General features: G+C 37.5%; 2 protein-coding genes across 7 annotated transcripts; one reads left to right on the top strand and one right to left on the bottom strand.

Annotated features, from left to right (window-relative positions):
- The first annotated feature begins 1,334 nt into the window (after nt 1–1,334).
- LOC117232976 (breast cancer anti-estrogen resistance protein 3) lies at nt 1,335–17,975 on the top strand. Of its 3 annotated transcripts, none has more exons than XM_033492798.1 (6): nt 1,335–1,604; nt 8,348–8,570; nt 13,051–13,174; nt 14,104–14,343; nt 14,760–16,227; nt 16,438–17,975. In XM_033492798.1, the coding sequence occupies exons 1-6, from the start codon at nt 1,562–1,564 to the stop codon at nt 16,767–16,769; spliced, it is 2,430 nt and encodes an 809-aa protein (XP_033348689.1). In that variant the 5' UTR covers nt 1,335–1,561; the 3' UTR covers nt 16,770–17,975. The 3 variants fall into 3 exon arrangements, with proteins under 3 accessions (XP_033348689.1, XP_033348688.1, XP_033348690.1); XM_033492797.1 differs by lacking the exon at nt 1,335–1,604 and adding an exon at nt 7,480–7,624; XM_033492799.1 differs by lacking the exons at nt 1,335–1,604; nt 8,348–8,570 and adding an exon at nt 11,996–12,165.
- On the bottom strand, nt 9,403–19,381 carry LOC117232977. Of its 4 annotated transcripts, none has more exons than XR_004493235.1 (3): nt 19,195–19,372; nt 18,625–18,720; nt 9,403–9,929 (listed from the first exon to the last, which is right to left on the bottom strand). XR_004493235.1 is itself a non-coding variant. In XM_033492800.1 (2 exons), the coding sequence occupies exons 1-2, from the start codon at nt 10,772–10,774 to the stop codon at nt 9,651–9,653; spliced, it is 486 nt and encodes a 161-aa protein (XP_033348691.1). In that variant the 5' UTR covers nt 10,775–10,919; the 3' UTR covers nt 9,403–9,650. The 4 variants fall into 4 exon arrangements, 1 of the variants encoding a protein (XP_033348691.1); XR_004493236.1 differs by lacking the exon at nt 9,403–9,929 and adding an exon at nt 16,215–16,296 and having other exon boundaries at nt 19,195–19,381; XR_004493237.1 differs by lacking the exons at nt 18,625–18,720; nt 19,195–19,372 and adding an exon at nt 11,769–11,900.
- Between the last annotated feature and the right edge of the window lie 911 nt (nt 19,382–20,292).

Below are 20,292 nucleotides of genomic sequence, written 5' to 3'. Positions count from 1 at the left end.
CTGCCATATATTTTTTTGATCACGTAAATGGGTATATGCACTTGGATATCTCGGATTTTCTAACTACAGTTTTATTTACAAAGGTCTAGTTTCTGTATAAAGCAGTTGTCCATATTTCAACAGAATCGTTGTACAGCTTTTTGCTATCATCGTTGATCACTCAATTCAATCTCATTTGTCTCTCCAGTCATAGTTAATTATTTCGCGTTAAGACGATTCGTAGTATTCAGTTTATTAAGTTCTCTATATCTACAACTTCTTATTCCACGGAAAAAGAAATATGTAGTTTAAGGTCTTATTTTCTATTTTTATGTATGATTTCATTTTTATTGCAAAACAGATCATATCATATATTTATACATATATACATATACCTGCAAGGACTCGAAAGTGATCTAACTAAAATTCATTTGTCCCTATTATTGATATTTAATTTCGTAATTATAGAATTTTCTATTTAAAGAAACTATCCAGTTAACAGGTTAATAGAAGCCTTGTCTAATTATAGTGAACTACATTGTTCAGAAAATAGGCCAACAGAAAAGGAAACTCCTACACTTGCCGATCATCTAACGCTTCCTTGATCGTTTCTACTCTAATTTCCTTCTCCACGCCGTTTCCAATCGAATTACCATTCAACCCGCATAGCTCAACCCCTCCAAAGTCTCTCGAAACGCCTGTTCCCATTTCCGCTCATCAAAAATCCTCATCTTTGCTTTTCAAGTCTCCATCAAACAAACCAAAGTAAAATAGCTATACTGGCTACTAGAAAGATAATTCAAACTGAACACGAAAAATAAATTGTTCATGTACAAAATCATCCTAAAACCCACATAGACATATGACATATAATCACAACTAACTGGATCTATTCTAACATAAAAATATTACAAAGATTTCAAGATTCGAAAGCTTGACAAAATATATGCAACGCGCCATAGTATAACGCCAACGTAATACTTAAAGTTAAGTTACCTATGCCTATAGTCAAATTCGGTAAAAATTCTCTTAAAAGAACTAATCACACCAACTAAATGTACAGAACTCCCTGAGAAGATAAACTGCTTCGCCTTCCATCCGAGCCCTTCCATCGATTACCCAATCTGTCTACGATAGTCTAGTCGCGTTTATTAATCAGTCAGAATAAAACCGACTCGTGTGCTCATCCTATCTCATTAAACGACTCTGCTCCCCTCTCTTCCTCTACGTTCTCTTGTTACTCTGTCTCGTTTTGTCAAACGTTTGCTCGTTCAAACGAACGAGGAACTCCATCTTCTTCCAGACCAGGCCTGCGCTCCCTCTCTCCACGAGCTGACATTCTCCTAGCGGCGGCGCTCGTTGGCTGTGTGTCGACCGACGACGATCGGAGCCAACTTCTGTGACCATCGAGGTTTCGTCCCCTCGTGTTCCGTTTCGTGGCCGGTCAGTCAGTCAGCTCGGTATCGCATTATGCTACGGTCGCAACGACGGTCGCATCCTAACCGTGGCCGAAGCCTTCTCTACGCGACGATACCAGGAATCGGTGCAACGTGAGATCCGATGGCATGCATCCACCCGGAAAATGGGGAAAACCGCCAGCAAACTAAAGTCCCGCAGAAGCCAGAGTTAGTGTCACATTCTACATTTTGTAATTTGTTTTCCTTCTGTTCCTTTGATTTGATTTTTGCAGCAATTTTTCTATTCGAAGCAGTGCTTTGTTCTTCGGCATTGAAATTTCTTCCTTCGAATCACGTGCACGCTAGTTGCGCTATACGATGTGTAAAGTCATTCGTGTTTAGTCAATTTACTGTCCTGTTTGTTTTATTTCCTCGTTTCTTTGCGTCGAAGAGTTTTTCAAATCGAAATGTGGACATTGTTTGTACAATACAAAGCTCATGCAGGTAAAGGTACCATTTGCAAGTTATAGTGGAGGATTTTCAACGTGTTTTGAACGTGGATGAACAAATTTTTGAGTTATTAAGGAACTGTATTAGTTGTTATTGAAGTGTGTGCTTTTTCTCTCTTTTCTTTTTTTTTTTGTTTTTGTTTGAAGGATTTGAAGGAGATTGATGATAGTGTTTTATGCGTATGCGGGAGTGGTTTGTTCGATCGGTGAAAGGAGAGTGATGAGTCGCCGTGATTCAGGGAGCACGTGCTCAATGATGGACGGTCGAGACTGATATCGGTGAGAGATCTCGTGGTCAAGCGTAAAACGGCCACGTGAAGTTACGTTTGTACATATTTAACAACGTTTGTACCACTGAATTTTTAATTCTTCTTTTAACTTATAATTTAGTCGAACTTATTAATTTTATTAAAAAAATCAAGAGCCTATCGTTTCGACAATAGTCTAATTAAGGTAATGATTAAAAGATCCTCTAATCTATAGAATACAATAACCAATTAGCTAACTTTCTCCGCAGATTATCCTCAGAATATGTATACAAACTAATTCCTTATAATTTCTCACAAGGGTCTTCGTACACACTGGAAAAATGCTATTTTTAATGCAAAAATGTGTAAAAATAATATATATATATTTCTACATTATAGAAAGTAGGTATAATTCTTATACGAATATGTAGACAGAATAGGGAGACAAAAATATTTGTACATCTTAGTATTTTGAACTACAGGTTATGCTAATACTTTGTCAGAACTGTTTTTGTCCTTAAAACGAGTCTTGATCTTTTTAACATAAACACGCTAACTTTGGCGGTAAATTTTGATGTCATTTTATCTACATAAAAGTGCCCTTTTTGCGTATACAGAAACTTACATGAAAGACTATATGTACTAAAAAAATATCCTCTAATCCTGGCTAGAAGAAATGAGCACCGTGTTGCGTGATTAAAGCAACATTATTAGTGAAATTTTGCAAGTCGTAAGTTAACGGCGTTGATCAATTTTCTTGCAATTGTCAGTTCGTTAATATAATTGTGATTAACAAATTATCATGCAAGAGAATCCAGGACGCTTTTACTTCGAATATTAATTCAGTTATGCAACAGCTGGGACGAAAAATCGTTGGCCAAACAAACGAAACGAAACATCGCGATAAGTCACCTGGCATATCAGCGGTTTATCGTGAAGCTCCGCCTACGCAACGATCGCTTCGCGGGCTGTCGCGTTGTAAGTAAATACACGTGTAGAGAATCACGTTGGAGTTTTATTTGAAAATCGAAACTGGTACGAAGTATGCTAAACGTGGGATGTAGGTCGCACGGTAGTTCCTTCTTGCGCGGGCTGCGGCTGATAAACGCAGCTTGCACCGACCAAACGTCGAGATAAACGCGTGTCTCTAAGGACATTTAAGCGCGCGAAACGTGTAAACGGAGCACACGGGGGCAATCAGACGTTAAATAGTGGACTTGCTCGACATTTTTCGAGAACTCGGCCAATCAAATCGAGTCGACCAACGCACTAAATTTAAAATTATATACTTTCGTAAATTTTCTCCTACATTTTTTGGATTATGTTGCATCGAGGTTGTGGATTGGAATGTAATTTGAAATTTTGAAATCTCGCGATTTCTCTACGCGTCGATCGAAACTCTCGGCGACTCATTCGTCCCTGTCAGCTGTGTACAAACTGAGTCCGATTGTAATTCCCGTCGCGAGGTAAACGCGCATATAATTACGCAGCCACGAAGGAAACGGGGGAATCTCCACGCACGTTTTACGCACGTGAATAAAACTTGTTTTTTAACAGTACGCGCAAAGAATCAGCCGTGTCGAACGCTCAGTTTTCGATGACAAAGAAAAGCGCGCGTGTTCTTTCAACCGAGCTGATATAGCTAGCGTATAACGGAATTTATTTTAACAAAGTTCTCCAAAATTCGTCTGCATTTAAATTCAAAGACTTCCGTTTAAATGCGCAGACGAAAAATCGAAATATTCATGAAAGTTATAGAACGAGAAGCTTTCAACGATTTCGCGAGTAACTGGCTGTAAAAATGTACCACAAATGAAAAGAGAAATATTCTTGTTCATATTGTATACGGTACATTTGACGATATGCAGATTTTGCAAATTTCGAACTCTCGTCGCCAATGAAACATTTATGAAGCTGCAGCAACAGGTGAATCAGTGTCATTCAGTCAATTTGTTGATCAAGTTAAATATGATATATGTGTATTAAACTTCCGTGAAACACTTAATTTCTATAATATTCTCTCTCGATATTTTCACAGATGTAAATCCAATAAGAATAAAAAGTGACAAGTTTATCAAAATTTATTCAATCAATTGAATATAATTATCCGATAAATATCACTCAAACGCCGAACAAAAAGTAATGAATTTATTTAAATTAAATCAAATCTGAAATGTCCAGAAAAAGATTATCTTTCATCCAATGTTCGACACATCGCCAAAAATCCAAGCAAAACATAACAGATCTATTTAAATCAAGCATCAAGCATAAAATCGGCAAAAATATTCCCGTGGTTTGTTCGTTTCGTTCGTGCTCGGTAAAGCTACCTAATCGCGACTTTTTCGGTCGATAATGGTTCTCCAAACGTTGCATAGTTATCTCGATAAGCGGTTGGCTTATCAGTGTCGCCAGGTATGATGTCGGTGAGCAAGCGAGCGAGCGAATAAGCGGGCGGCGCAAAACACACCTGCATTCCAGCGGCAGTGTTTTTCGAACACGACCAGCCTCGCTCTTCTCCTTTTTTCTCGACTGTCCAGGCTCTCCTTTTTCCTCGTATGTCCTAGGCTCTTCTGGCGGCTCGAGAACTCCCATCACGGCTACCCTCCAATTTTCTTTCTCAAGCACACGGTGAAATTTTCAGGAAGACTTAAAACTTCACGGGTGGCCAGAGAAAATGTGTAGAATAGAGTAGAGTTCGTGCCAGTCGAGAGAAGAGTGAAAGCGTAAATGTAGTGTTTAGAATAGCTTTTATGGTCTTCTACGAATGTCTTCGTTCTGTAAAATCCTATGAAAAGGCTATTTTCATGCAAAGTCGTATCCTCGTGTAATATTACGTGTCGTATCTTCGTGTTCATTTATTAACGCATGAAACAATAATTATTTTATAGCAAAACGCAGTACTTTATGAGAATATTCGAAAGAAGAAAAAGATTGTGTTTGTGCAGTCCTGTTATTTCTCAGAGAGATATATAGATCATGCCAATATTTTATGAGAATTTATATTTTTAAAGCGAAGATGTTAATTGGCATAAAACACGCTAACTTTGCTGCGAAAGATGTGCAATTTTATTTAATAAAGATACTTAAGTTAGGAAATATAGTTAAAAGAAAAGGATCAAAGAGAAAAAAGATGAAGTTTGATTTTTTTTATAGCTGAAAAAGACACGAATAGTTTGTCAATAAGAGTAAAAAAAAATGGCGCGTTGAAAGATTCTCCTTTTCTTTTGTGATTGGTTTTTTGACGAATTATGGATAAGAGTACATTAAGGTCAATTATGCAGATCTACCGATTGAAAGGAAACGATAAACGTGCATATTCTTGCAATGAATGGACCATTGTCCCCGTCGGCGTTGATCTATCGCTGACATTTCGAGCCCGAAGAATTTTTAGTCACGTCTCCTCTTATCACGATCGAATGATGCATGTCTGTTACTATGAAATTTAACGATTCGTCAATTTATTTTATTATGCGAAATTCTACTATTTCGTATGCGAACATTGGAATTTTTATATTAAACGTCGGATAGTCATTTCGACAGCTCATGCATACGTAAATGAATGAACATTTGCGATGCAAACATCTGTGTTGCAAATCAGCAAAAAATGATGAAGAGATAAAAATACTTAAAAATGCTTAGTAAATGTATTTCTTCATCCTCGTTTCAAAACTCTTGGCAATAATTTCAAATGTGTACACGGTTAAAAGTTTTAACACAAAACTTCCATCTCATCAAAATTAAAGATAACATCCGTAGTCGATGGTAGGCAGTAAAAATATTTTTCAAATATACCAAATTGATGCGTATGAAAATATTGTTTGTGTGACCTTTGAATTTGGTGAACCAATATTACTCATCAAAATTTTATTCTACTTCAACAAATATGCACCAGTTTAATAACGAAAGAAGAAACTACTCGCAAAATCTTCTATATGTATCTCAATCTACTGGTCCTTCCCACGAGCGAAGGAAACTTTGTTACGTGCAGCTGGTGCTCGAACCGTGTTCCTGAAAATAGAGCGGAACGGTTGTTTGGAAATGCTCTGAAACAGGTACACTTTCGTGGCGAAGAATGCATTCCGAGTCACGCAACTGCCGTACAATTCGCTACTCAGCACTCTTTCTCTTTTTCTTTTAAATCGTCCAATGTAGCGGAAAACGAGAAAACGAAGACGAGGAGAAGCATCTTTGCTTGTCTAGAAATACCCGGCGAAAAATCGCGAAGTTTAACGGGGGAACATGGTCTCGTATCCGCGACTGGAAAGGCTCGAGAACAGGTTTATATCCGCGCGTGTGAAGGCGAGCGAAGATAAACGAATCGAAGCGAAAGTGAGCCGAACACTTCAGTTTCTGACCAACTGTTCTAAGGATCCACGTATGATCCGCTTGTCAGATGTGGGTACGAGTGAATAAAAACGTAATACCTCGCGTGTACCGCGTATAAAACGATTTTCAAATCGGAATCATTAAATCGATGATGAACAATCGAGGAAGATTCCACGACTTCGATAACGAGCGCGGTTGTTTCGTGGCTGCACCTGCGATCGCGTTCTCCGTGAACACGATGCAGTGATCCGGTCAGAATTCCAGAGAAGGACGAGCCCAGTTGTACTGAGCAACATTTTCCGAAAGTGATACTGATCCTAGCATACGTTTCATTTATGATTGAAACGGAACGACACATTTTTTGATTTTTGGGGTTAATGAACGACAGGTGGATTGATCATAGTGTAAAATGTAAAGTGAATGGTTTGATCGTTTGAGGTGGGACTGAGACCAGAGGAGGGGTAGTATAGTGAAAAGTGCATATGCAGTGGAGGATGTAGTCTATGCAAGGGAGAGATGAGACTTTGATTTCAATCATATAAAGATAGAAGGAATGGTAATACTAATTATGAGAGCAGGTGCAAGAAGCTCCTATCTCGACAAATAAAACTGAGATCAGAGTCGGGAAACTCATTAAAACATCCCAAAAGCATCTTTCGCAACAGGACTCGTTAAAGTGCTCATATTCATACATAATTTCCTATATCTTTTTGTTCTGTATCAATTACAATAAAAACTTCAATTCCACGAAGATTTAAGAAAATAGTAGTTACCTAATAAAGAAATTCCTAGATAAAATTCCTTGATAGGACGACTACGATCATAGCCTGCCTTGTTGAGAGGCGAAAGAGAAACCCCGATAAAGACATTAACTGCACCGATCGTTTGTACACGAAACCCGATGAAACCATTTGACGTAATCGCGATGGAGGGGCGTTGGCATCTCTGTTGGCGATAGCAAATCGCGAGCGAGTGGTTTTAAACGCTATCATTCGTCCAAGTGATTTGCACACTGACCACACGGCCAAAGTTATTGATTACAAATAAATAACAAACGAAAGTGAGTGACATAAACGTGAGCTGATAAGATTCGTCCACCAGTAAGTGGCACGGATAGCGATGATCGTAAGCGACAAGGATCGCGCGCGGAAAAGTACCGGCATGCGTGAGTATTAGAGACGAAGGATTCGAACTTCAGATTAACAAGTTTTTCTTAAATTACCTATGTATCGGCAAATGTATGGGCAATTTGTCGTTCGTATGATCGATGAGTTAGAAATTTCTTTGCATAGAGATCTTTACGGGTTCTCGATGAAAAACAAAGCGATTCGATTTGCTCTCTATAAGGAACGAGCTAATTTGTATTCTTGATGGAATGATAGATTATAATGAGACTAGGTACAGCAAGCAAATGAGAACGTTATGGAATATGAATCACTAAGAAATGTGTAATAGATGTTAGCGCAAGTTGGAAGTGATGTTTCTTTCGTCGAGGTTGATTGTTCCTTTTTCGAGTTACTAAGCTTTGTAAGGGAAAGTATAGCAAATGACCTTGCTCGATAATTTGACAGAATTGGTTTTCTGATAGTAATAGGATTACTGAGATGCAAGAGAAGATTCGGCGAAATAGCTTGTTCTTCATATCGAAGCTATAGTGTTCTTCTATAAAGATGTACAGTTCTATAATCTTCTTTCTTCTTGATATTGATATGTGATATATGATAATTTAATTAAAATGTGTATATATTAATAACATTTCATCTAGAATCACTTTGAAAAAATTTTAAAGAAGATTCCAATTTTTTCGGATGATTCTCGATGAAAGTTAAGAGTTTGTTTATTTCTGAAAACAACTGCATGTAATAACACACTTTTCGATAATCTTTAGGCATAGCATGGAGCTTCCGGTTTCCATCTATGGGCACCCTACAAAACCTAGGCGCCAGTGGCCGTCGTCGAAAGAGAAACGGCATATCATCTTCAACCTCTTGTAAGGAACTCCATCAGAAGCGACACACGATCCACCTACAGCCGGAAGCAATTATTCATAAGGAGCCATCATTCATTGTGACACCACCGTCGCCGGAAGATCCGACCGAGGAGAACAGAAGGTAACTCGAGTGGTGTGTTAACTAACCATAAACTAAACACTCTATTCGATAAAACGACTACTTGAAATCAATGTTATGTACATATACGCTCATATATGGCTTAATTTAAATTAAAATTCCCGGTTATTTCGTAAATTGTTCAATTTAGTTGAATTTTATGCATATATTTATATTACTTACCCAATTCTGAATTTTTAATAATCCATAATTTCGAAGAGTAATATCTTCAAGTTTATCAATCTACGTCCCCTAGATCTTTAGATTCCTTCTAATTCATAACCTTATACTGATTTGTATGTTTAACACGTTAAGTGTTACACCAGTTTCACAATGTTTGGCCGTGGCGCCACGATAATTTTTTTATTATGCAATACATATAATGTTGAAATATTACATACAGGAGATATGATACGGTGTATAATCATCATTAATAAATTTATCTCACTGAGGTCACCGATGACCCCCATGACGCTCTAGTGCAATTTCGCTCGATTTACTTATCCTCAACGATTATCAATTATCTCATATTGTTTCTTCGAATTGCTAAATAATAGTTCTATGTTGTTCGCGGGTTGTACCATAAACCTACCTAAGGTCAAGGACCTTAAATGCCATTAAACATCTTTCAAGTCGAAACGTTCCTTAGGGTTATTGTTCATTAAGATAAAACATGGAAAAAGCGGATTTTTCTCATGTTCAACGGCCACTGGTGGGGACGCACATAATAGATCTATATTTCATGTACAAATAAAACTATTTTTATATGTTTTATATTGCATTAATTTCGTCACACATTGTAGTAACGATGGTAATAATAAAAAATGTATAACTATTGACATTTGTTCAAATTATGTATTTCTAACAATCTCGGTGCGCCGGTCACCGGTGACCCCCATAGCATTCAACGTGTTAACGATAACCAACATTGAAAATGTATACTTTCAACGCAACTAATCTCCCAAGTTTCAAGTTTCACATATATACATATGTTAAAATAACATGGGTTCGAAGAACCCTAAAAAGACCCGAAGGACTTTTCAAAAGGATTCGAGTCGAAATTCTCGCGTTATAAGTTATGAATTAGTCTGTTGGAGGTACACCGAGGATACCGGTACGGGAGCATAATAGAGCCGGCAGGTCCTGAACCGGTTTTCCTCGATCTTTGCCTTTCAAAGTGATGTCCTCCCTCGGCCGGTCGGGAATCCCATAGCGGAAAGACAGCACAATGGGGGAAACTATAAACGTTCCAGCGATACTTGTAGCTGTTTCGTAATCCCTTCGGAAATCTGTGCGACAGCACATCGACCGATCCTTGTCCCGTTCATGTCGAGATTTATCTGAACATTGCATCGTTGAAAACTATAAGAACTGGCATTTCGATCGTTAATGACTTCATAGCTTGACCGATATGAATTTCAATAAGTTAAACGCAGCGTTAAATCGAGCGTGGTTAACGGAGTGTAAAGTGACGTTGGAAATTGATTCATTTTACGCTATGTTGAGCAGGGATTGAGTATGATGATGCTAATGATCGGTATAATTAAGGTACGGTAGCGCCTCCATGTTGCAGGGAAGTCGTGAAATCGGTCAAGCGACGAAGTTATGATAGAGCATGCCGATGAACGAATTGACCGAAACTTGAGTAAATTGCAAAATTTCAGCATAAATCATTATGTCATCACGTTAAATTTAGTTCAATCGTGTACTTAAGTTCATAGGTATCATCTTGTGCTCTTTACACTGACTTTTTTTCATTGCTGAAATCCTCTTCTGCGGTAACTTTGCGTTACTTCCCTTTGCTGCTACTTCTTTTTCTACGATATATCATTTTATTTCTTTTCTTATTTCTTTCTTTTTTAAATTCTTTATACTGCTTTGTCTATTACCAAGATAGAACGTTCAGATGTCAGAGAAAAGATTTTTATCCGAATAATTCCTACAGATTCACAGAAAATAATTCACTCAAACTAAGAAGTTCATCTAGTCGATTAACTTACGAAAATTACTGGTGGTTTCAATGAATGAGTACTTTCATAGATCTTCTGCAAGTTTCTATGAACATGATGGGGAGGATTATAGGTAAAACCAGGAGCAGTGTTACACAGAACGATGCGCATGCGTGCACTTTCGCGCGAATCGCTGATAACGCGAGTAAAGTTCTGTCGCGTTGACATTATAGCTAGGGACGATAAGAAACGCTGCATACTTCTGCGAAACGTATCCCTCTCGTCTACGTGTAATTCCAGTTGAAAATTGTTTTCGTCACGCAATCAGTTGCAGTTCGAAACGGTAGACTGTTAGACTCAAAATGTAACAACTGGCGCGTACGAAACAGTAGAAAGAAATAACATTCTATAAGTTATCCGAGACAAATTTTTATATATGATTCTTAATCTTCGTATTTTGACTATAATTTTTCATAAAAAATTAGATATAACATCCCGATTCATTTCAATAAGCTGTTATTTTAAAATTTAATACCTGATAACAGTAAAATTCTGTAAGGAATTTAGAAAGATAAGAAAAAAAATTGACGAAAATCATCCTAGAGTGATCGATTGACCTTGATGGCATGTATTTATGATAAAAATGACAAGATTTTTAAATAAACGCATGTGTGCTATGTTTCGCGCATGCTATGTTTATAAGTTTATACAGATGCTTCAGTCCTTATCGCGAAAAAAATAAGAAGAAAAAAGGATACTATCAAACAGTACGCTATACGCAATTTTTTCAATCGCACAATAGAATCACGCGTCAAATGATATCAGACGCGTATAAAATAAATTGTGATAATTTAATTCGAAAAAAAGATGTTAAATCATAGCTTGATACCTATGTAGGATAGTCCATAGAAATAGATCTAACAGATATAATATTTGTATTCATTCAAAAGGCGGTGTCCACATGTTGCACCACGTGTAACCAAATAATCTCGTATATTTAGAACATATTGGGGCGCTCGGTTAAATTTGTTTTTTTATTCGTAAGTAGGGTGACGTAGAAAAATATGCATCTGTCGTTGCAAGTGGAATCGTTTGTTACTGTTTACCAAGAAACATTCCCCTACTCTTAAATCAGACAGATCTATAACCCCATAAACTGATTTATATTATTGGCGTAATCATTTTAATTTACTAACAACTCTTATTCTTAATTTCATTAATTAACAGTCACACGGACTATTATCAAACGGACCTGATACTGTCGTAGACCTGAGACAGTACTCTCGCGCCCTTACATCGATCACCGAACGATGCACTGCCTTTCCAAGCTCAGTACGAACGAAACAAATGCACAGATGCGTTTTATTACACTTATCGAGCGCCCCTATTTCACGCAGGCGCGCCAGACCCCCATATGCAACACCCTGTTCCTGAACAGATCAATAACTTTCGCGTGTATCAACTAGGCCTAACGTGGTATCGCGATAACGTTGAATTTCTCCATTGAAATCAACGAAAGCCTCGAAAATCGGGAGAATATCTCGCGCTCGAGTTCATCGATCGAACGACCGGTGTCAACTCGAATGTTGAAAGGCACTCGAGAACGGAGAAAACGCAGGCGTGGGTGAGAACGCGATGAGACACCATAGGTACGCAGTAACGTACTTAGCATATTAAAAATGCAATAAAACGCACCGTTGAATCGTTTAAAACTAAACTTGGCTTCTTTGAATCATCTTCATCAATCGATCATCCTAATAAATCCTTCGATCGTCGTATACCATAATCGAGTACTATTTTTACTTTAGCTGTTTCTAAGAGATAGCTGTCTATTATTTTGAACTCTTGACAGTTTTCTAATCTGAAGAAGTCAAGATTAATTTACAGTAAATGCTATCTTTGCTCATTTTCGTAGCTGAAATATAACGTATGTAACATGAAATTAACGAAATTCTATGTATACAAGAAAATAATGAATTTTAATTTGAATAAAACAAGTTTTACAACGAATTTAATTAACGAAAATTAACGAATAATAAAAGCACAATAATAGTACGTTAATCCACGATGTTTTAATGATCGCAGAAGAAAACAAGAAAAGGATGAATTTTAATAGGTTTCCAGTCAAACGAGATCGCAGCATCTATAGGGAAGGAAGAGAAATATTTTCCTTGGCTAGAACGACGGCCGAGTCGAATTCGTCTCCATGTCGTTCTATTAATATCTCACGGGGCGCCCCTCTGATCCTCCAAAAATACGGCCCTGCTCCCGTCGTGGCTTTCCACGCACATAGTTCAGTGGGGTGCGCGCGCTCGGCCCGAGAGCCGTGTGGCCAAACCCTGTCTTTACGATTTCTCGCGGCATCAAAAGAAAATTCTTTGCGCGCGATCACGTTCGTGGAACGCACCGTGTGTTCTTTCACCTTCGACGAGAGGGAAGGTTAAAAGAAACAAGTTGAAAGGAAAAAGGGTTGGAGAGATGCACCGAGGCGAAATGTGAACGATCCACGGTGTAAAGTTGCTTTTTCGACGCAGGTCGTCGGAGGTAAAGGTCGAGGAGGCGGAGGAGGAGGTGGCGAACGGAAGGGAGGACTGCGACGCGTGCGAATCCGCTGCGAAAAGGGTTGACAACAGTAACGACTATTCCAATCTACCAATGGTAAGTGTGTCATTTATTATAGGAAACGTTTCAGATTCGAAGAATTCGGCGGAAAAGCGTGGAATCTGTGATAATAGGCGTTAATAGACGGAAAAGTTGTTGATACGCAAGACGGTTCGTTCAGTGACACCACTCCCCAGTGAGATATAGATTTGTGAAAATTTTAAAGTTTGAATAAATCATTTTTAATAATTCTCTGATACTGATGATGAGTTTTATACCTAATTTATATTTTTATACGCGAGTCGTGTTTACATAAAAGTAGTAAGTTTGTAGTATTGAACAAAATAATCACATAGTGGATATTTTATGTTGAACAGAGGTTCGTTTAGAATATTTTTAGAAATGACCAAACTAACGAAGCTCGATCTTGATCGAAGTATGACAATGAAAAGTGACAGACTCATCGAAGAAATTTGATGATTGATTCGTTGACGCTACTGACTCGATGATTCAACTTTCACGCGTGACACTCTACTCCAAACCGTTGATAAGTTGTACGCATGAACGCTAACTTCGTTGATCCCTTTATGGAGCGAGTACTCAAGGCTATTCTTGTTAAGCCAATCTTGCGGTCTCGTACCGTCCAGACATTTCTTCGTTGATTGTGGCTATATGTAGCTTATCTTATGCGAAAAGTCGTTTGATAGAAATAGTAAAAATACTCGTATGCCCACGCGGTATCAAATTAAAATACTAGTATAAGGTAAAGAAATTTAAGAATTATAAAAAGAGTAAGAAGCAAATGCTTAAGATTATATGTAGAAACGTCAAACTATATAAAAAAAATAAAATCTCCAGGTCATTAATATTGAAAAAATGCTAATTCCACGGGTCTTCTTGAATTTCTAATGCCTGAAACTCTATAGTCCTAAACTATGTTCGGGAGCCTCTCATTTAAAATTCACATTCTCGCTTATCTGATTTAGGATCCACCCGAGGAGTCGACTCGAAAACTTCTGGAGCGAGAACTTCGACTTCTGGATCCCAGAGATTTAAGATCGCACGCTTGGTATCATGGTAGTACTCTTCGAGGTGGTCGAAAGGGCGCTGAAGCGGAAGTACCGAACGATGGTGACTTCCTGGTCCGGGATTGTGCCTCCCAGCCCGGAAACTACGTCCTTACGGTCCGATGGAAAGGGCAACCCCTTCATTTCGTCATCAACAGGGTGAGTTTTTCTGAAGACTATCGCATTCTTTATGTAATCTTTGCTTTTAAGCAGTAGTTTTTAATTTTAGTTTTTGTTTTCCAAACTTCTTCCAGCAAGCGTTCTGTAATTTCCTATTAATTAGTGTTCCGATATAATCAGCCGTTTCTTTAATCAGTATTCTGATAATCAAGTTTCTACTGTATTTAAAACCAAAGATTTCTAAATTTTACTTTGAAAAGGAAAGCCCATAAATGTTTATAGACTTACAGTTTTGTATATTTACACATTAGCTTTATTCGCTTTTCCATCCTGTATCTGTGAATATAATAAGAGAACTTCACGTTTTGATAATTGAGTTTTTACTATACTTTTCTCACCATTATCAAGAAACTAAATAATCACTATCGATAAACTAAAGGCCTCTATACTAACAGGTAGTAATTCAGCCAGAGACAGTCTACGAAAGGGCCCAATACCAGTTCGAGGACGAAGCGTTTGACACGGTAGCCGATCTGATAACTTTCTACGTGGGCAGCGGCCGTCCGATAAGTCAAGCGAGTGGCGCTCGCATAATCACTCCAAAACCAAGATGCGTTCCTCTAACCTGCGTAGCAGGACCAACAAACAGCCAACACTGTTCTAGCCCTTCCTCCTCGTCCCTATCGACCGGATCTCCGCCTCGCCTACCTCGAAAACAACAACGAAGTCACTCTCTAACCGCTCAACATCATCCATCTGATCAACACGATAGTCGTCAAACATCGAATCAACAAGCAGCACCCCATGGACCGGTCCAATCGAGCACTCTACCACGAGTTCCACCTATTCAGAACCAACCACCATCGTGTTCCTTATCTCTGGGTCGTCAGAAGATCACCAGGGTGACTTCCGACCCGGCTCTCCAACAACAGCAACAGCCAACTCTTCAACCATCGAGTTTGAATCATCAAAATTCACATGGTACCGCCCCGCCAAAGCCACCAAGGCTGCCATACGCCCCTAATCACCAGCATCACGCTCATCACCATCATCATCATCACCATCACCATCATCAAGGTTACCAAGCGTCAGGAAGCGACAGCGGAAACGGATCTGGAGACAGTGAGTTCGAAACGAACAATTCAGGCGGCGCCAGTAATCCGTCTTCCTCTGCTCCTATCAAAGGAGTCGTGATTAGAAGTCATTATAACACCAGTAATGATGGTACCAATGGGAACAATGGCAACGAGTATGAATTATCCGCAGAAGAGCAGCTAGTTGTGGCTGCACCGTCTTTAGAAATCACGACAGCTTTGGATATCGAAGGATTTACGACCCTGTTATTGCCAGCTGGCGAGCATAGACCTCTAGATCCTACAGCTTTAAGAGGAGTGTCTGGAATGTTGCACGACTCGGCACCAAGAGTCTTGGCGTCTCATCTAACGAAGATCGACCTGGAATTGGCTCTTCAACCTGGATCTGGGAATAGAAATGGGCTGAGTGGTATCGAATTAGCCACTCTGCCGCATGGTCGACAAGCCAGGATGGATTTGATCGAAAGATCCGAGTGTCTGAAACTTGTGGTGGCAGTGACTGTGCTGGCTGGAGCCACTGCCATCGAAAGAGCAGCTACGATCAGCAAATGGATCAAAGTCGCCATAGATACGAAGACAGCTCTGGGGAATTTGTATGGATTCTGTGGCGTGATGCTTGGTCTGTGTCTGCCTCAGATACAGAGGTTGGCGAACACGTGGCATTTGTTGAGACAGAAACATACCGACGAAGCTTTTAATTTTGAAGCGAAGCTCAGGCCTACGCTTCGTGCTATGAACGAGTGCACGAACCCACAGGCACCGAATACTACGCTCCCACATCTGTTGCCCATCGCTTTGCTCGGTGAACGAGGTCCTGAAGATATTCTTGGTGCGTTGAATAAAGTTTCTCTTGCTTTAATGGTAGATCTTCGATTCGAATTTAACTTGACACTGAATCCTAAAAAAAATCGTTTATAAAAATTAATTTTTATTAATTTGAATTTTATTATAGGAAGAATATATTTTTGCTAGTATTGGCCATCTAAACTAAAATTTAACATCGGATGCGTAATAAAATTTGAATCGTATCGTTTTTTAGGGACCGTAGCCCCATCAGGTCTAGCAGCGGCAATTCTATCGCCTTGGGAGAATTCAGCCCCAGACTGTGGCCTATCCATCGTTTGGTCTCACTTGGAATCAGCTCGAAAAATGGCAGAGAATCTCCCATTATTCCGTAGAAACGCGGAGATCGTTCTCGAGGGCTCGAGAAGCGACGAGTTACTATCTGACGCGTTTCGAACGGAATTTCATATAAAATTCCTGTGGGGAAGCCGAGGGGCCACCGTAGCACCGGAAGAGAGGCATTTAAAATTCACGCAAGTGTTAGACGCGATGTTCGACAAGTGTTCATCGACGGAAGTGGCGGCCTAAACGCGATCAAAGGAGAATATTATAAATAGAAGTTCGATTTATCTTGACGTTACTCGACGTTTTTAAATGAACATTTTTCTCGCGAGAACGAGACAAGCATAAGAAACAAGGGACCCGAACATATTTGCGTTCGACTTGCGTTCTAGGTGTAAATTATGATTCTGTAATTATGTAATTAAGTGATTGTAGTTAATTGTACTTTCGTAGGGTTTAGTATTTTATTTAAAAAGATTCACGATTGTGTGGTCGAATGTACTGTTAGTTGACTATGCGTTAGAACTTTTTGAGATGTATGGCAAGGTAGGATTATTTGAATCGGTAGAATATTTCGATGAAATTAAACAGTTCATCTTATAACTTATTAAATTCAGTTATGAACAATTTTTTCGCGATCGACATTTTAAGATAGACTGCTTGATTCGTTGTTAGTAGCCTGATGAACAACGAAATTATATGATATACATTGACGCTCGATCATAGTTTTCGAGAAGGAATAAGTTCTACTCATCAAAAGCTAAGAGGTTTGTTTAATTAACGTTAATATTACTTAATCATAACCGTCATAGTAATTCAGTAGCGCATATATATTACTTTATTTTTGTAAATTATTTTATTATTCGTTTTATTAGTTCTTGTATAATATCTTTTCGCTGATTCAAATAATCCTAGCTTATCCTGCCATATCCGTTATCGAGCCGTTTCCTCGCGATTCTCGCAATTTTTTGAACTGTTTCTTCAAACGAGATCGCAAATCGTAATTGTAACTCGTGCAACGTGATTTTTCCATCGTGGCGAATGACATTTTTGTAAAAGAAGAAATAAAAAACAACGAAATAATAGGTGTTTTGCGATAATAATTCGCCTCGATGGTGGAATTGTATCTCTAAGGAACAAAAAAATCAAAAGCAAATAGCATTAACCTGACTTGGACGTATAGTATATCGCAGATGTAATGATAAAACGTGTCGTATTTAGCGCAATAACGATTCCCGAGAATGTTTAACGATCCTTTTATTATTAACAGGAAAACCGTATTTAACGTCTTGGAAGAAAAGTGGGCGACGAGAGATATGATAATCAAATCGAGTTGAACTTGTCGTGTACTTAACGCTCTAACCGATCCTATTATTACTCGACCGATTATACGTTGTAAATGTTGTTCACGTTTGTTCACATTTAATAATATATACGGAGAATGAAAATCAACTTCGCCTTTCAATTCACCCCCTCTCCCCTCCTGTCGATTTTTGATATATCTTCTACAAAGATATTATAATATTCATATGTGAATTGTGAAACTGATATTAAAACTTTCTCTTTATTTTGCACAAAATACGAGAGGAAAGATTATTTTTACCAAAGAATAGAGATTCAAATACACATCAGGCTTCATAAATATTCAAAAATGCTTGTAAAAAGTAAAAAATCCGTAAGTAAATATGTCCGAGGACAGTATTTTAACATGGCACTTCGTAAAAGCCGCGTCTAGTGTCATCTAGTCTTGAACTGAGAGACATCTGAACGTATCTGATATTGTGACTTCAGCGCGAAGAGATAAAACAATTTGTTGACTAAAATTCAATGACGATTTACTACAAAAAATTCGCGATTAAAATGTAATGAAATGTAAAGGTTTGTTCCAGTTTTATGTTTAGATATAATAAAGTTTGGTGAGTCTACATTAAATTCAACAGTTAACTAGGAATTTATTAAAGATAAATTAATCAAGGATTTATTCTTTAATATGGAGTAAAATAAAAAGAAAATAGTTTAACATGACCAAATTAAGAAATGGTTTCTTTAACTTTTTTAGTTTCATCTTACAATTATTATTATCTAAAAGTCAAATACATACCAAATCTGCATGCAAACTCGTCGAATTGACCACTGATTACCATGGCGTCCATAAATTCCTATTCCTTGCAAGTGATTTGTATAATCAACAAATGATCTGCATAAAAAGAAAACCAAAGATTTAAAATAATTGTATAAAACTAAAAGCAATTACATTAAAGAAAGCAGTAATCAAATTCGAAATCTATCTCGAAAGTTTGTAATATAAACCATGATCATATCGACAGGTTTCGACACTCATACTGAAAGCATAGAAAAGACCGTCTGGAATTTTGAGTCACGAAAAATCAACATAGAAGACACAAAGCTTCATATTCTACGCATGTGACATGCTATGAATATTTCAAACAAAGGCAGAGACATTCTACTCGTTCCCTTCTATCTCGTAAGAACGAAAACTTTGTTGTTTTTCATATTGACTTTTCATGACTCAATTTTCGGACGATTTCCCTAACGAATATCGAGACCTATTTATATGATCGCGATATAAATTACCAGAATCTTTAACAGTTACATACGTGACCAACAACAAAAAAAGAAAAACTACCAAAGCTAGTTCAAAACTACTTACTTTCGATACAATAAGACACTATTACATAACTATACATTAGTTAAATGAAGCTAATAGTAACCTGTAAATAAAGTAGAAATACGACGCAGTTGAAATTACACACGTCAGGGTGGTACGTCCTTACGCTACGACGCCTGACGACTTTCGACACTAGAATGACGTTATACGCAGCAGATTCCCTCGCAAATTCCTGATTGGTTGAAGCGTAGCATTTCGTTATCCAATCAAAGCCGCGCACAAAATTAAGATATTATATAACATAAAATCTTCTCGTAAAGTCATTATTTTTCCATTTTTGCTCCGATAATATTAATCATATTCAATCAATAATTAAATACAGTGAATATAGTGTTTCTTTCTGATTAAATGAAAGAAAACAAGTTTTAGTTAGAATATAAGAAAACAGAATTAATATTGGATAGCGATCGTGTTTATAAAGTATAACAAATACTGAATATAATTCAATGAATAGTACTACAACAATATTAAATAATTAATATACATAAATTGATGTTATGAATATATTATTTAGTTTTATTTTTAATATTTACATAGGTAATTCACAGTTTAATGCTTGGTTGAGTTTGTTGAAATGAGGATGTTACTGAATAGATATTTGATGTTTATTAAAATGTTATTTAGGTATTATCCTAGACAAGTTTTTATTCTGCTCAATACATGTTATGAAACTATTAATCATTTATGTTATGATTTTTATACCTTTTATTCAATAAATATATGAATAATATGATATTATATTGTTAAATAAAGCTAGTATCTAATGGTCTGGTACTTTTATTTATTTTATGGAATCTCTTTTAATCCACGTTTTAAAATATCTGCTCCATGAGAACACCTTTTAGAGAAGTTCCTAAGAGTAACATTTCTTTTCATAAAAATTCCATAGTAACAGATATTTTCCTAAATGGAATATTTTTTAGAAACGATGAATAACAGCTTATCTCGACTCCTATTAAATATATATATTTCACAGAAATTTCTGGCTATTACTCATAATCGTCAAATGCTAATGATGCCAATTCTCATTCTGACGCAATATTTCTGAAGGCAACAGTTATCAGAAAATAGTTGAACTGC

This window comes from Bombus vosnesenskii, unplaced genomic scaffold (genome assembly GCF_011952255.1).
Source record: "Bombus vosnesenskii isolate JDL3184/JDL3185 unplaced genomic scaffold, Bvos_JDL3184-5_v1.1 scf7180000013294, whole genome shotgun sequence".
NCBI lineage: Eukaryota > Metazoa > Arthropoda > Insecta > Hymenoptera > Apidae > Bombus > Bombus vosnesenskii.
This window is presented reverse-complemented; position numbering and strand designations above follow the sequence as displayed.

What these genes read in the sequence shown, in the direction of transcription:
- LOC117232976 (XM_033492797.1), top strand. Translation starts at nt 7,579, where the DNA reads ATGATCGTAAGCGACAAGGATCGCGCGCGGAAAAGTACCGGCATGC. An exon ending in CCGACCGAGGAGAACAGAAG is followed by an intron (nt 8,571 to 13,050) that starts GTAACTCGAGTG and finishes TTTTCGACGCAG; the next exon opens with GTCGTCGGAGGTAAAGGTCG. An exon ending in ACTATTCCAATCTACCAATG is followed by an intron (nt 13,175 to 14,103) that starts GTAAGTGTGTCA and finishes TATCTGATTTAG; the next exon opens with GATCCACCCGAGGAGTCGAC.
- LOC117232977 (XM_033492800.1), bottom strand. Translation starts at nt 10,774, where the DNA reads ATGCAGCGTTTCTTATCGTCCCTAGCTATAATGTCAACGCGACAGAAC. An exon ending in TGAAACCACCAGTAATTTTC is followed by an intron (nt 9,930 to 10,567) that starts GTAAGTTAATCG and finishes CAGTTCTTATAG; the next exon opens with TTTTCAACGATGCAATGTTC.